Here is a 16,274-nt window from a genome sequence, read left to right on the forward strand (position 1 = left end):
GACAAATAGTCACACGCAATGCCATTTTCTTCATAAGAGTGAATCTGAAGGCTTGAGAAATGGAACCTGTACTATAATTGTATCCTGAGGTGGATATTTTTTGAGGGCTAGGCCCTACCCCTTCCAAGCCCTTTCCCTGACCCAATAATGTCTGGCCAGGATTTTTTGGGTAGTAGAGGACCAGAACCTTGGAAGGGCTGCTATACAGAGCTCTATTAGATTACAGAGATTTTGGCTTCCTGGACAGAAAGTGAGGGGGATGTTGTGTCCCTGTAAGAGATTTTGGTTCACTTCCTGAAAAACAGAAAATGAGTAAGAGCCCTATATCTCCAGTTATCTTACCTTCTCTTCTTCCTAACACTGCAGCTTCCATACAAGCACTGTCTATGAAATAATGAGACTTTTATTTATTTCTATGACAATTCTAAATAGTTTGTCCCTTTCAATATTCTCTCCTTTCACAATGAAGCTCTGATGTCGTCTTGTTCCCCACTGGTGGAAGGTGAGGAGCAGATCCGTTTCCGATTTCTTTTTCTTTCCTGCATCCATTGACACAAAGCGTGTTTCTTTATTCACCGATTTCAATTTAGAAAAAAAGTGCACAGGTGCCAAACCCGGTGAATATGGAGGATGTTCCAGCGTAGTAATGTGTTTGTCGGTCACAGAAAGTGCTGTGTGAGAAGGAGCATTGTCCTGATGAAGAATGAAACCATTTCCCATATTTCTGCCGTCTTTTCCTGACTCTTTCTCTCGGCTTTGTCTTCCTTATAATAATGTTGGGTCACTGTTGTGTCTTCTGGAACCCATTCTGCCAAAATAACGCCTTCATGTCACAAAACACGATGACATGGCTGTGAATTTGGACTTTTTTGATTCTTGGTGATGAAGGTGTTTCCAGTGACTGTGGTTTGGTTTCAGCATCATACTGGAAGATCCGGGTTTCGGCACCAAGTAATGACTTTATGGAAAAGGTTCGGCTCCACCTGCAGAATGTCCTTGCAATGTTCTTTGCGGCTCTCTTTTTGGCCTGCAGTGAAATTTTCCTAAAATTCCCAAATTCACGCATTGCTTTTATACTTCTTATGATTTCAGCACATGAGGAGAAACACAACGGCAATAAACGTTGACTGACAAACAAACTAAACAGCAGAGAGTGCCGGCGTTTGTCCTGCGTGTTTGGAGAAGTTTACACATTCGTGGCGAGAGATCAGAATCATCTCACTGCTTTGTGATAGAGATAGAAACACAAGCTCGGTATTTCATAGACAGACCTTGTAAGACATTTCAAGCAATGTCGGAAACTCTGTATCCCTCACCGCAGGTTGGTATTTCTGCACCGCTAAAGGACAAAGTAGTGACGTAGGGATCAGAGGAAGGAGCCACAGCAGCAGCAGCAGGGGACACAACCATCAGATACTTCCATGTCTTTAATGAAAGGACGGGAAGAAACACAAAAAAGCCACCAGAGAGAAGAGTATAATGGCTTTTCAATAAGGATCAATATTGAACCTGGGATAAAATTAGGATAAAGGTCTCCGTACCTCAACTCTCTTTTCACCTGAAGGTTTAAAGGGAAACTTTTCAGCAGGCGAATTCTTTGGGTTCCAGATGTCTTCTGCAACTCCATCACCAGCAGCCTTTGATGTTCTATGTAGGAGCAAACAAAGTGTATTCATGCAGAAATCCTACAGACACATCACTGCCCAACACAGTGGAACTATAGTGGGAGGTTGCACATTAGAGATTTTAGGCTATTGACAGCTGGAATTGACCCGCTTTCCTTTTAAAAAGAAACATCTCACAAATTTTTAAAGGTGTTTGCATAGTATAACACCTGCTATAGCAATGCATTGTATTCTGTGTGACATAGAAAAGAAACGCAGGGCAGTGTTTTGTGGTTATAGAAAAAGTCAGAATTTGCATGGAATTGAAGCTGCTTTCAACTCTCATCAACAATGCTGATTGTGCGGAAGCAAGCAACTTTTGCAGTTGCTCAATACTTTTCTCTTTATTTTCACCCAGTGATCAAGCCAGTAAATTACTTTCCGTCCCAGGGTGACAACACTCACTCACCATACTGCAAAAACAGGGTTGCCACTGTGGACAGGACTACAAACATCTCCCTCTGTCCTCATCTCTGTAACATGTAGTATAAATATTTTGCAGAGCAGTGCAAGAACTGCTCAGGAAAATTGTTGCACTCATTGAATAGATAACAAAACGCTTTCTACGGCAAGCAAAAGGCGTTTATTGTCATTACATTCATTGTTAGATAAATATAACTTCTTTTTTATTTGAACCCTTACCCTCTTCTCCATCAGCTACCTCGTCCATCTGCCGTATGCTGGGTCTGGCACTGCGATCCATGGTGTACAAAGATGGCCGCTTCTTGGATTGCCTCCTCCTCACCGTGCGATTGTAATACTCAGACAACATGGCTCCCTTACAGCGTCCTTTGGTGTGATGAAGGGTTGGTGAAAGGAAAAAAATGAGAAAGTAAATAAAATAAAATTTAGTAAATAAATATCACCTCCAAGAAAAGTCTTCTCATATGAACCAGAAATTAGATTGATCCGCTCTAAATTATGAATTTTGCAACTCCAAGTTCAAATATATGTTCAATTGTGCCAAGTACCTTCTAATTCTGTCCATTCTTGCCATACTAATCAATTACAGTCCATGAAAAAAGAGATCATGGTAAATAAAGTTTAGGATAAAGTAACCCGCAGAACATTTTAAATTCTCCTTTGGCAAAACAAACATAGTAGGAAAAACTGCAACACTCTGGATGCCAGAAGAATGGTAAATCCATGCAGGTACAGAAATAATAATTATTAAAAATGAGATCATTTCAGCCAGAGAAAGATATGTTGGGGGATTTTAGTATTTGAACGCAAAAGTAAAGCCACAAATGGAATAACATATAGAAAGGCATCAAGGGGGGATTATCTATAAAGTATAGCAGACAAAGTGCTAGGAGTCCGCCTATATTCATTTAAACTTTAACGGGTTGGGAAAACAGGCCAACATGTTTTTAGGGGTTACAACAACCTTTCTTCATCAGGGCTTCATCATCAGTTATATGGGATTACTGGAAGTGGGGATTCTAAGTGACTGCTGGTCTTCATCAGAGCACCCCACATGGAGCGGTGGGTCGGTAACCCTAGTGGTCACCAGTCTACTGTAAAGAGGTCACCAGGTTTTGGCCCCCGGGTTTTCTCCATCAAGGATGACAGTGTAAGGATAGCTCGTTAAGCAGGTGGCAAAAGGACTGGAACACAAGAAGAGGTGAAGTTTCCAAGGCGGAGGTCTGGGCGGGTGGTTAAGGCAAAGTCATGCAACAGTCTGAGGTCAAGAGAGGAAGTGATCAAGGCAACGTTGAGGTCAAGAATCCAGAAAATCGGACAAAGAGGATGCTGGGTATAATATCGGGTAAACACGCTGAGGATCCTGCAACCTGCATCAAACCATTAGGGCAGGTCCGTGGCCATCTGACAGGTGGGCCGTGAGAGCACGGAGACCAGCAGCCAAAGCCGTGGACCATGTCCCCCGTACAGATCGCAGGTTTAGGGCGGGTGGGTGGGTTGTGCCTCTGGAGGAGGTCTGAGCTTGCGATGGGAGAGTGGGCAGGTTCTGCCATTTTGACATCACTCAGAGGGAAGTTTCTTCTCCTTTGAGTTACACAGGACTCCGGACTGCGCATGCACGGTCCAGAGTCCATAGATTTAGAGGTCCGCAGGCACCAAAAGGTTGGGGGCCACTGCTTTAGGGGACCTAAATAGCCCTTGCAAGTGCATATTAGGCACATTTTGTGCACCTTTGTCATATAGCTTGAAGCAACCTTTAGAGTGCACATGTGCATAGGGCTGCAAATGTGCAAAAAAACCTTGTGCATGACACGCACACATACCTACACATTCTCATGAGCAGCAAGCAAGGAAAGGGAAACACGAATAATCATGAGGCAAAGAGGAAACAGAAGGATGGCTTCAGTAGCTTGTTGCAGCAAACTGCTTCCAAACTCTTGTTTCTGTTTTTACCTTCAAACTCTTCACTGAATTTCAACTATTTAACCCTTTTGAGTCAAGTATTTCTTATCTCCACTTTGATTTTTGGCCCCTGATGAAGGGAGACTGAATTCTCGAAACATGTTGGCTTGTTTTACCAGATTTTAATATTGTCAGTAATTTACATTGACTCCCAAGTATCAATGTGGTATTCTCCCACTATACCTTGTGAAATCGCCTGTAGCAATGGAAACAGGGCATTTCAGGGCATTTAAAGTGCATCAAGGGTTTTATTCACTTAACACTATTTCTACACAAAAATAGGCAAAATAAAACAAACAGCAAAAAACAAGCCTGGCCACTTGGCCACTAAGACACTGTTAGTTCCCTTAACTAGCAATCCCGCCCAACCTAGTGCTGTGCAGGACTCTAAGGACCTAACCATACAACTTTTGCAACAAAGTTTGTGTCTTTACTCAAAGTTCCCAGTTCACCTTGGACCTCCTCCCAGCTCAGCAGCCAAGACAGAGCCCCAGGAATAAGCAGGCTGGGACTTTATATTCCCAGCCTAATTTCCAGGATGGGTTTCAGATGAGACAGTTACACCTGATCATACCCAGGCCTCTTTAGCTCCCCCACCTGGCCAAGAAGCTCATTGTCATTAAGCCTGGTACTTCAACCCCACCTTCAGGTTAAAAGGAAGACTGACTAAACAGAAAAATACTCTGCGTATAACCTGTATCTGGGGCAAATGTACCGGTCATCCTGGCCCAAACTCTGTGGTTTATTTGTCCAGCTGTTACAATGTTCAGTGAAGGTAGCTCCATATTCTTCAGCTTTACCTGAAGCAAGTGGAACAAACCATGTCCATGTTTTATATTAGCACAGGTGTGTGTGTTTGTTTTTATCACACTGGAGAGCATGCAAAGAGAACATTTTATATTAAATTTCACTTACCAATCGTACGACTTGGCATGTCAGCAAGAATCCTCAAGGTGGCCGAGCAGTGGTTATCATTTCTCTGAGATCCATGGCCTATTGAGAGGACAAATACGTGAGATACAGCATCATGTTTCTACCTGTGCATGTTGCAACCTGTTGGGCTATTTAATGTACAGGTGTAACTTTTTACTAAAAACCATGGACAGGTTCCGTCATGCCTCTGCTTTTTCAAGGTTAGACCACCAGTCTCATTTTGCTTTGAGGGTCTTTAGACTTATGTCCAGGATTTATCCATATGTACCACCAAATATCCTTCCCCGCCGCTTTATCTTGTCCCAGCATTTATTGTTTCATTAATTTCTTCCTAGGATTTAGCGTTTATTATATTTTTCCCCCCTGGTGACAATATTTACCAGGTTTGTAAAATTCTTGCAAGGACATGTAAGTATGGGTTCCAGAACTACGTCTCCCAAAAGCCCTTTTCCTATTCTCTGTATAAGGACAGGTTCTTAGGTGTCAGCAGCATTGTTTTAATGGGAAATAAATCAATGCATGCACCCAGTGTTATTAAATATGTCTTCCTTGGGATCAGAAAGCACAGAGGGAACTATCCAAATTTTCAAACACATTGCATATGCTTGTTGTAGATAAGACATATCAGTAAGCAGTACGGACAACAACCAGAAGCTTTCCAGAATATGGTCGCGTGACCCACCCAGCACTTTACATTAAGTGGATACAGATTACAGTTACATCCATTAAAATAAGGAAATGGGTTCTATTGCTACACAGCAAATCTATAGATGAATATTTTACCATTTTATATTGACTTCTGTACTAAGCTATTCCCATCTTTTGCTGATCTGTAACATCATGATCAAAATAGATGGCACTCAGCTTTGGATAAACAAGAAAATGATGGACAGATATAAACTAATATTTCCATAATATAGATAAGAAAGATAAAATGTCTTCAGCATGCAATGCCTGTAGTGATCTGATTATTCCAATCCTTTGGAAGTATCTATAGCATGGTCAGAGCTCTCTATATGTGTCGTAAGCAAAAATCCAGAATTTTAATTCTTAATAATTCGGAGACTTAAATCAAAAAAGGAATTGCATTGCAGGAAGTGTCCTGTATGGCATGGAAATGAGAAAAAGAAATCACCCACTGGATAGAGAAGGAGCAGTCAAGACCCCAAAACGTGTTAGCTTGGGACGCACCCCTGTGAATATAATCTTGCATATCATATCACTTTTGTGAATTGTTTTTTCAATTTAATAAATTTGTATCCTAAGGTATGCAAGGCCAAATTTAGTGGGTATTTAGCAGTAGCCTCCTCTATTTTTCTTGGAAGAGGAATTATAGGGCCCGGATAAAGAGTTAAAAATTGTGGTGCATGGAATAGGCGGGCTAAACACTCAATGCCTTTCCTTTAGCCAGGATTTAACAATGGCTCTGCACCTTTTAAATCCCAATATAAGGAACTTGTGGGATGGAGTCTGAAGCCAGGTGAAGCTCATGTGGCAGAATGCACCCCTGAGCTCCCAACCCCGAGTTTGGGGTTATTGCTGTGAGTGCCAGTTATTGTACACTAGATAATGCAATATGATGATGTGCTCTGTTTTCTTTTACATATTGATTTTTCCTACAAGGATATGGAACAGAATGTTTTCATATAGGTGTTACATCTCAGAGAATTTCTGTGGGGTTATTACAAGGAAAGAATGCTGTGTTTGCTAAGCCAATACTTGTTACATACAGTTTATTCACACATTAGGACATGCAGAGCAGATACTGATATAAATTGCTAAAAAGTAATACAATGCCAAATCTCACTTCTTTTGTATTTCATTCTGTACATAGTAGTGGATTGTGAGAGGGAGAAGAGGAAGAAGAGGGAGAGAAGGGAGGAAAAGAAAGGAGAACATGGGAAAATATAATAGCAGACTTATGTCACCATATCTGACACTACTTCCAATTCTGAACAAGCCCCTATTCCCCCTGGGTATGGAGTCACCAGTAGCGTTCAATTGGTGGTCATTGCATAGGTATGACACTGTTTATTCCATGCTTGATAGGAATGAAGTATTGAAGTGGGAGGCTTTTGGCTCAGCACATCAGGTCCCGGGTAGAGAGTTTTTTCGGTATCTCCAGCTCTGAAACTGGATTGGTTTGCTAACCCAAGGGTGTAAAACTTGGGCAGATTATCTATATTGGAGCACATTTGTCACAGAACTCCTCTATGCCCAAAACTCATCACAATCTTGTACTCCAAACTAACCGAAATCACCGCAGTAACCACCCATTCCTTTGTATCTTGCTGGGGGAGATCCCTGAGTGGCCCTACTACAACTACAATTTAAGCCTATCAATCCTACTAAACCCCAATTTGTTTTAGGGGCACACGTCATTTTGGCAGCTAAGCAAACTATTGCAAGGAACTGGAGACAACAAGCTATTCTATATCATGATATTCTGCTCCCGTTAGACAACACATTCCTATATGAGTGCCCGACTAGTATTCTGAATGATACCCGGGAAAAGTTTTCTACAATATGGGAGCCCTGGAAAGTGTTTTCATTACCTAATATACCCCATTCTGGTAAGGTCTGGGGAAGGGTTTGGTCTCTTTCGGTCGGTACAACAATTACTAGGTAATATCCAGAGGCGTATGAGTTTGTTTTACCGGTTTTGTGGTAGCTGGTATGTTCAAGGCTGGTATCAGCTCTGCCAATTTACTCAGGCATGCCAAACAAAAGAAATAGAAATATTATGCAAACATTGTACCGGTTACCACTTTATTTTCTTTGTACTGTGTTTGTTTTGTTGTTTGAATTGTAGAATATTATATATGATTCATATTTCTAATATTTGTAATGTATTTTTAAAAAATTGAAAAATCTTAATACCAATCCATTGAAATAAAAAAAAGAACGAGTGTTACTTTAAGTAAATATTAATGTATTTATTGGTTTGCGATGAAAAGACAATGTATAAGTAATTGGTGCATTCACCATCTGGGCACTGGGCTTCAATCCCACCATGGACCCCCCATCCCGGAAATCTCTCTGTACTAGGTATTTCATTATACACCTGACTAATACGAGTGAATCAAAATAGTTTGGATCTCTGTGGTGTGAATCCCCCCATCCCGGAAATCTCTCTGTACTAGGTATTTCATTATACACCTGACTAATACGAGTGAATCAAAATAGTTTGGATCTCTGTGGTGTGAATCAGTTCCAGGATGGATTAGGTGAAACCTGAACCTTACAAGTCTTGTACAACACACAAGGAGTACACGTATGACACACAATTCCTTATCTACACACCTTAAATACTTTAAAGGGAACACATATTATCGTGTTAGTTTTTAAATGTGTTTTTATGTTTTAAATGATCTGCTCAATATTATTATTGTACTGTTTACTTTAAATCTGCCCTCCAACCTCCGGAGGAACCTTGGCTGAGAAACACTGGATTAGATGATGATGGACGTCCTCCGGTCAAGAAATAAAAGCGGGTTCTATCTGACTTGCTGCAGCTTTTAATGAACCTTGTGACACGTTCACAGTGTGGAGTGAAATCAATTTTAGTCCATTAGAGAATTCCGTAGAACTGCGCAAGACTGAGAGGAAGTCTGTAGGGCTAATTTATTGAAGGGAATGCTGGAGGGCAGACTCAATGAAGGGAAGACTGCAGGGCAGACTCAATGAAGGGAGGGCTGGAGGGCAGACTCAATGAAGAAAAGGCTGGAGGGCAGACTCAATGAAGGGAGGGCTGGAGGGCAGACTAATGAAGGGAGGGCTGGAGGGCAGACTCAATGAAGGGAGGGCTGGAGGGCAGACTCAATGAAGGGAGGACTGGAGGGCAGACTTAATGAAGGGAGGGATGGAGGGCAGACTTACTGAAGGGAGGACTGGAGGGCAGACTCAATGAAGGGAAGACTGGAGGGCAGAATAAATGAAGGGAAAAGTGAAAAACAGCTTTAATGAACTTTACTGTGTATTAGTTACACCCAGCTGCACGGACGGATGTTGCAACAGCTTTGTTTGGTTTTATTTCCTCACATAGAACAATACCCTGATCGTTAATTAGAGCAAAGTCCTTCAAAGGATGAAGACGTCACAATGACATACCTGTGTTACGTTCCTGCAGCTCCAGTAAAGCTTCCTGTTCGGCATCTTGAATAACACTGCAGAAGGAATTGTGTATATCGCACTCATCACTGCAGAAATACAAGGCAGGACATGTCAGGGGAGGAATACTCACACATGTATGCACTGCTGACAACGTTCCTAAAATCACCCATCCTAATAATACGGGGCCCGAACTTTCCAGGGTAAATTTTACTAGATAAAGTGAGCCTCTGATTTCCTGTGCTTTGCTATTGCAGGATTTCCAAGGCAGATGTGAAAGGGCCCCAAGTGTGGAACAGGTAAAAAAAAACACCTGTATTGAGATCAGCCCCCTATATTAATGACCAGAGGGACTCTGATGAGAGTTGTCACCAGAAATGCAATTAAAGGGAAGTATTCCAATGGGGACACTTGTTCCAGTCACCACATTCTATACGGGCACCTCACCCACTTCAGTGTTTATCAATCTTTAAACATGAGTGGAACCCTTAAAATAACTTTCAGGTCTTTAGGGAATGCCTTCTATAATTTCTTTATCAACAATTCACAGAACATTAGTGTGGTGGTCAGTAGGAAGAATGCTTCCTGATTTTTATTGGGTGATATTATTGCCCAATTACTGATGATTTTGCACCAAAAGGAGTAACACTTATCTTATTACTTATTTTATTATTACTTATTCAATTCTTTCTAGATCAACCTTTTAACATGGGGGGACCCTTGAAATAACTTAGATCTTGGAAAACCCCTGTGAATTTTTATTTATTGAAATGGTGACCAGTTGGAAAAATGTCACCCTTACAGATAGCCAAAAAGATCATTGGCGTCACTTAAACTGACCTGAGGGTCACAAACTGCTCATTGCCCAGATGGACCTCCTGTTGCCTACCGAGGTGAACCTGTTGTCTGATGTTATAATCCTGGATGTGGTGCAGACCTGCAGGTCCCATATACAGATATAGAAATATAATATCATCTAGATTGGTGTTTCCCAACCTTTTTAACATGGTGGAACGCTTGAAATAACATTTAGGTCATCAGGGGAACCCCTTCTATAATTATTATCCACAGATTACAGTATATTAGTGTGGAGATTAAAGAGACGAACGCCTCCAGTATTGCCAACTATTGGGAAGAATGTCACCCTTACAGATAGCCAAAAAGATCCTGAGGGTCACAAATATTGCTCAAGGAACCCCCAGCAACCTCAGGAGGAACCCTGGTTGTTTTATAGAGATGTCTTCTTACTTCCTGTGATGTCTCCATGCCAAGAAATTAAGAGAAATCTCCAGAACAAAACAAAACTAACTTTACAAATTGTGATCCCTTCTGCAAAACCCAAAAAAGGTATCAATTAAAGTGGCAGTCCATCCTTTACAGCAATGGTTGACAACCTTTTTTCAGCTCCGCAGACCACTAAAATCACCAGCTCCTGACCGCTCATGCACGGGGAGCCGGGTGTCACTCAAAGGGGGAGAAACCCCCAGAGTGATGTCATTATGATGTAACCCCGCCCACTCACCCATCACTGATTGAAGCCTGTGATAGGAGAGTGGGCAGGTTATGTTCAGGGACACCCCCCGCCCACTTCCCTGAGCCTAGGAACTGCACGGGGGACATGGTCTGCGCCTCTCGCCTCTCGCCTCTGGCCAGAGCCGCGGACCACCAAAATTTTTTGGCGACCACTGGCCTAGGCGATCAAGAATGAATGGGAGCTCAATACCTACTCTTGGGTGCTCCTTGCTCGGACATGCACAGAAGGAGCCCTTTTGTCAAAATGAAAAAAAAGTGAAATTGTCAAGTTATTTTCCCATCTACATCACCTGATCTCACGTCTGGGTCAGGTGACGTAGTAGGAAGAACCCAAATAAAAGGGAGAGTATAGCGTGCCGGCCCCAAGATGGATACCTGGAAGTGGCGGGACCCGATAAATTAGACCTCCAGACAGATCGACTGCTCTGCAGGATTTTTTTTTTTTTTTTTGGGTGAGGTTTGAGTTTACTTCCTCTTTAAGTTTCCATTCCTGCACATGTGTAATGACCATGATATGATTGTAATGTACAAGGGCTGGGAACACCCCAATATGGGTGGGAACAGAGCCAAGAGCAGGTGACCCCACCTACTACTAAACTATCAGATCAGTATGGACTGAAGCTTTAATATTGTGATCCATGGAAATATAAATTCATAGAAAGAAGTCAGCAATCACTTACCTGCACTCCTCTGGAATGTCCACCAGGAAAGCCACAGACATGTTACCTGGCTCAGATGTGCCCAGCTGAGGTCTTCACACACCTGAGTGGAGCAGAATCAGGCATTGAGTTGTATAAAGTTGGACAAAGCTAAGAGGGATGAAGATTTTACAGAAATCCAGCCTGAGATCCCTCTAACTCATTGCTGAGCCGGACCCAGCGATCTGCTGCTTACAGTGCACGGAATATCACTCTCCCCTCTCCAGGAAACTTAGTATGATCCATACCCTCCGGCTATTCAAGCGCGGCCATACCATCCCAACTCCGGGAGGGGGAGGAGTGCCCTGGGGCTTTGTTTAACTATAGATCTCCCCTCCCCTTCAACCTGCCTAGGCAAATCCAAAAAAAAAAAAAGGAAAGAAAGAGGGTGTATCCAGGTAGATGGTGACACTGAGCTGACTCACTGACTGCTTAGCTCTGATATCAATGAGCTGAATTACTGACATTCTATGAGATCCACATTGATACATTGTAGCAGCTGGACAGGATCACGTGACCTGGGAGTGTGAGCTGCCTGGGGTCATGTTTGTACAAAGCAGGGGGAGAGCTGACTTCTCTGGGCTCAGGAAAACTTTCTATGGATCAGAAATACAAAGGATTCCATGGGGTGCAGGGATCAGGCTGCAGATGGGGTCTGGTTTTATTATTATTAATAATTAACAGGATTTATATAGCGCCAACATAATATGCAGCGCTGTACATTAAAAAGGGGTTGCAAACGACAGTGACATAGGAGGAGGAGAGGACCCTGCCCTGAAGAGCTTACAATCTAAGAATATTGCACTGATTTGGGGTGCAGGATTCATGATTTAAATGCTGGGGTGCTAATTATTTCTAGCAATGTATAGACAGGTGTGCTTGTATTGTGTCTGCAGAGATCTCATACTATTATTCCTTATTCTATTTATCCCTCTCTCTCACTCTGCCACTCCTTAATCTTTTAGTTGGTTCTCTTTTGCTTGATTTCCTCTCCTATGATTTATTCCCCCATTTCTTTTCCTTTACTATCTCTCTAACTCACCCTTTCTTTTACATTTTCTCTCTTTTTTTAATCCCAACCCACTACAGGTAGTCCCCAGGTTACATATGAGATAGGGACTGTAGGTTTGATCTTAAGTTGAATTTGTATGTAAGTTGGAACAGGTACATTATTTTAATAAATGCAATTAGGACAGATGTTTGAACATATTATTAGGCAGCATGGTGTCAGTTACTGTGTAAAATCCTCACTGTGGGCTAATCACAAACAAAGCAAAAAAAAATCTTTATGGAGCCTAGACATTCATTAACTTCTGGAGCAAGCTGTGCTTTGATACGCAAAAAGAAACAACTGCAGAGTTTGTCTTGGACATTAAAGAGATACAAGATGTTGCTCAGCTATTTAATGTACAGCGCTGCGTAATATGTTGGCGCTATATAAATCCTGTTTAATAATAATAATAATAATAATAACAGCTGTGTTTAGTAAAAGATTTATTCAGCAAGTCATGCAAACTGCCCCCTCCCCCTATCAAGCCTCCTTTCTGCACAGGAGTGAGCAGGGAAGCTGTCTGTATGTTGGATTCCCTTAACTCAGGGACTACCTGTATCTCTTTTACCTCCTCCTTTCCTTTTCACTCCTTTTTTTAACCCCTCTCTTCTTTTTTTTTTTTTTTTTTGTTTCCCCTGAACTTTCTTTTATTCTTTTTATATTGTCTTTTTATTATTATTACTACACAGTATTTATATAGCGCCAACATGTTACACAGTGCTGTACAAAGTCCATTATCATATCACTGTCTGAAAGGAGCTCTCAATGTAACGTCCCTACCAGAGTCATGTATTTAATACAGTCTAAGGTCATTTTTTGAGGAGAAGCCACTACTCCTACTCCTCTCCACCCTACCTTTTCTTTTACACAATCAATCTCTCTTTTACCCCGTTTCCCTTTCTTGTTCTCTCTCTTTCACATGTCTTTTTCTTTTACCCTTCCATCCCCTTTCTTCTTTTTCCTCTACTTTTCTTTTATCCCCACATCCTTTCCCTCCTATTTTACGCTTGCCCTTTTCTCCCTTTTTTCCCCTAAACCCACTCTTTTGGTTTTTAGTTTACTTTCTCTTTTTATTTTTCCCCCTTACATTTCTTTTACTTTCTATCCTGTCCCTCTCCCCCCGACCTTTTTTTTATTGTTTCTACATTGTCTTTTACCCCTACTCCTTCCCACCTACCCTTTCTTTTAGCTAAATTTACCATCTCTTTTACCCCTTCCCCTTTTTCTTTCTGTCCTCACTCTTTGTTACCTCTCCTATCTTCTTATACTCTCATATTTACTTTTCAATGCTTTTTTTTTTTTTTTACCCCCTAGCCCCCAAGCTCCCCTTTCCTTAACCCTCAAATTCTTTCTTTTTTTTACCTTTTTATCTCCTTTCCTCCCCTTTTCATAGTTATTTTACTTTTACCCTCCACCTTTTTCTGATCTCCTCTCTATTTCACCACCCTTATTTCTGCTGTTCTCTGTCTCTTACTTCTGTCACTCTTACCACTTCCCCCTCCTTTACACTCCCCTAACTTCCTTGTCTTGTACCCCCTCTGTCTTTCCTTTTCCTCCCTTTTTTCCCTATTCTGTCTTTCCCACTTTCTGTTTTTTTCCTTCCCTTTACAGGTTTTCTCTTTTTTTAAGGAAACCTTTCTCGCCATGTTTATATTTATATAATGTGGTTGTTTTATCTCATTTCTAATATAGTTTGTTTTATAGCTAATATAACTAAATATTAGAATCAATGCCTGTAGCCAACCTAAAGCTAACAGAGAATAAACCGAAGTTACTGAATTTAATCTTCTGGTTAATAAGCCCTCCTTCCCCACCTCCTGCCCTACGCCCACAAATGACCGATAGTCACATCTGAATATTGTTTTATTAGAAGTCTTTGTGTCCGGTTTCTCCCTTTTATTCAGGCAAAACAATAGCTGCATTGTCCCTATAGAATCCCAAACACACACAATAGGGGTTTGTTACACAGAGGAGGTCTGGGAGTTGTGACGATGGGATCATTGCTCAAGAATTGCATTGAGTCCGTTGATACAAAGTGACCATGAAGAATCTGAAAACATTTTCAAAATGTAATTACCAGTAATGATTTATCTACCCAAAGTGATATTTTATCCCAGGGGGGCCCAACAGGTAAGATCGCAAAAGTGATGCGAGTAGATCCAGGAGTCCTGCCTTTTAAGATAACTCCTGTGCTCGGTAGAGTTTATTAGGTCCAAGTTTTTATTGTTGGTAGATCACTTTGGCTTAAAAGTAGCTCACAAGCCAAAAAAGTGTGGGCGCCCCTGTTTTAGCATTTGGTAAGCTTGGGCTATGAATGGTCGGACGCTGCTGGGTGCTCAGTTGCAAGTGTTATACAGAAGCAGCAAGAAGAAGACATTGCAATGCATTGATGAGCATTTGTAAAACACATTAGTTAATGATTAAAGCAAAACTGTGGATCTCGTACCAGGATCATGGGACTCTGCTCTCCTATAGAATCCTTTCAGTTGTTTTGCAATTGCTTTTCTAATGGAGTTGCAAAGAGTTCTGAACATTGATATCTATGGACGTTGACCTACAACTGATGTTCTCACTCATAACCTCATCACACACATAACTACAAGACTTCTCTAGAGCTGCCCCCACTCTCTGGAATGGTCTTCCTCATCCTTTACAGCATTTTTTCACATTTTTAATTTTTTAACCTTTTCAAACCGTCACTACTTCCTACCACTCTGTATCTCCCCTCATATTGTGTGTTACTTCCCCCATCTACTAGATTGTAAGCTCTTTGGGGCAGGGTCCTCTCCTCCTCCCATGTCAGCGTCTGTATTCCTCTGTCATTTGCAACCCCTATTTAATGTACAGCGCTGTATAATATGTTGGTGCTTTATAAATCGTGTTTATTATTATTATTATTAATAATAATAATAAATATATGGAAGCAGTTCAGTGGAATACTGAACAGAGACGCTGCATGGAACTTCTGGAAAACCAAAAAGCAGCTGCACCGCCTTCAATGAAGGGTTTTGCATCGTCCCCATTTATTTCAGGGCTTTGGTAAGTTCTATGATGGTTCCAAAGCGTTGACGTGCACCGGTACTGTTCGGAATAACCGCCAGTCTGAACAAAGCCTTAGGTTATGCCGAAGCTTCCACATGACTTTGCATCTCCCATTGGCTTTAAGGCTTGGCACTTGGCCAATCAGAAGTGAGCAATGTGCTGGGAAGAAGGTCACATGCTCACCCATACCCCAATGTTCCAAGTACTTTTTATTGGCTTAGTCTGGTGAATGGAGCAGTTTGGGGAAGTTATCACAAAGGGGGGGGGGGGGTCTGTAAGTGAACCACGATGAGGAATTTTACTTTTAGTAAGTTATAGAAATAAAATAATGACCGAGCAATACATTACAGCCCACATGGTGACACTTGGTATAGCCACATGGCAGCTTCCTCAAAACAATGATCAGCTGCAAATCTTCAGGACAACAATCCTGTTAGTGTTTAGAAACTCTGTTCTTTGTGTTTTGTATATGTCAGCCTGATTTCCCCAAAATATTTGCTGTGTGAAATCTCAAAACAAAAACATAGCTTAATAGTCCTTGGATGATGGTCATACGCCATTCCCAGGCTTTGGGGTTGAGTGATCCTGCCAGTAATAAACTTCCTGTCCTGGAGTGACAACATATACTCAAAGATCTCTATGGAAGAGCAAAGTTGTCACCCTAGGACTATAGAACAGAATAGCTCTCCATAACATAGGGGTGGTTTTCTGTAGTCATTAGAAGTAGCTGGGAATGATGCTAACTGATAAAAGCGCAGCACAGGAAACAAAATCAACAATTGGCAGGATCACCTATTGGACAAAGCCATTTATTATTATATCGACCAGACCAAACAAATAAAATAGTTTCATTGTTCA

General features: G+C 41.5%; 1 protein-coding gene across 2 annotated transcripts in view; it reads right to left on the minus strand.

Moving 5' to 3' along the window:
* The window catches only part of TMC6 (transmembrane channel like 6), a 38,567-nt gene that overhangs the window by 20,480 nt on the left and 1,813 nt on the right, over nucleotides 1-16,274 (minus strand). The window contains exons 2-6 of one of the 2 annotated variants that reach the window (XM_072403422.1): nucleotides 11,306-11,387; nucleotides 9,093-9,181; nucleotides 4,965-5,042; nucleotides 2,307-2,453; nucleotides 1,542-1,647 (exon numbers count right to left, since the gene is read on the minus strand). In XM_072403422.1, coding sequence (XP_072259523.1) covers nucleotides 1,542-1,647; nucleotides 2,307-2,453; nucleotides 4,965-5,042; nucleotides 9,093-9,181; nucleotides 11,306-11,346 — 461 coding nt within the window. In that variant the 5' untranslated portion in view covers nucleotides 11,347-11,387. Of the gene's footprint in view, nucleotides 1-1,541; nucleotides 1,648-2,306; nucleotides 2,454-4,964; nucleotides 5,043-9,092; nucleotides 9,182-11,305; nucleotides 11,759-16,274 lie in introns of those variants that run through there. The other variant, XM_072403421.1, reaches the window with a different exon arrangement.

The sequence above is a fragment of the Pyxicephalus adspersus genome, chromosome 3 (genome assembly GCF_032062135.1).
Source record: "Pyxicephalus adspersus chromosome 3, UCB_Pads_2.0, whole genome shotgun sequence".
NCBI lineage: Eukaryota > Metazoa > Chordata > Amphibia > Anura > Pyxicephalidae > Pyxicephalus > Pyxicephalus adspersus.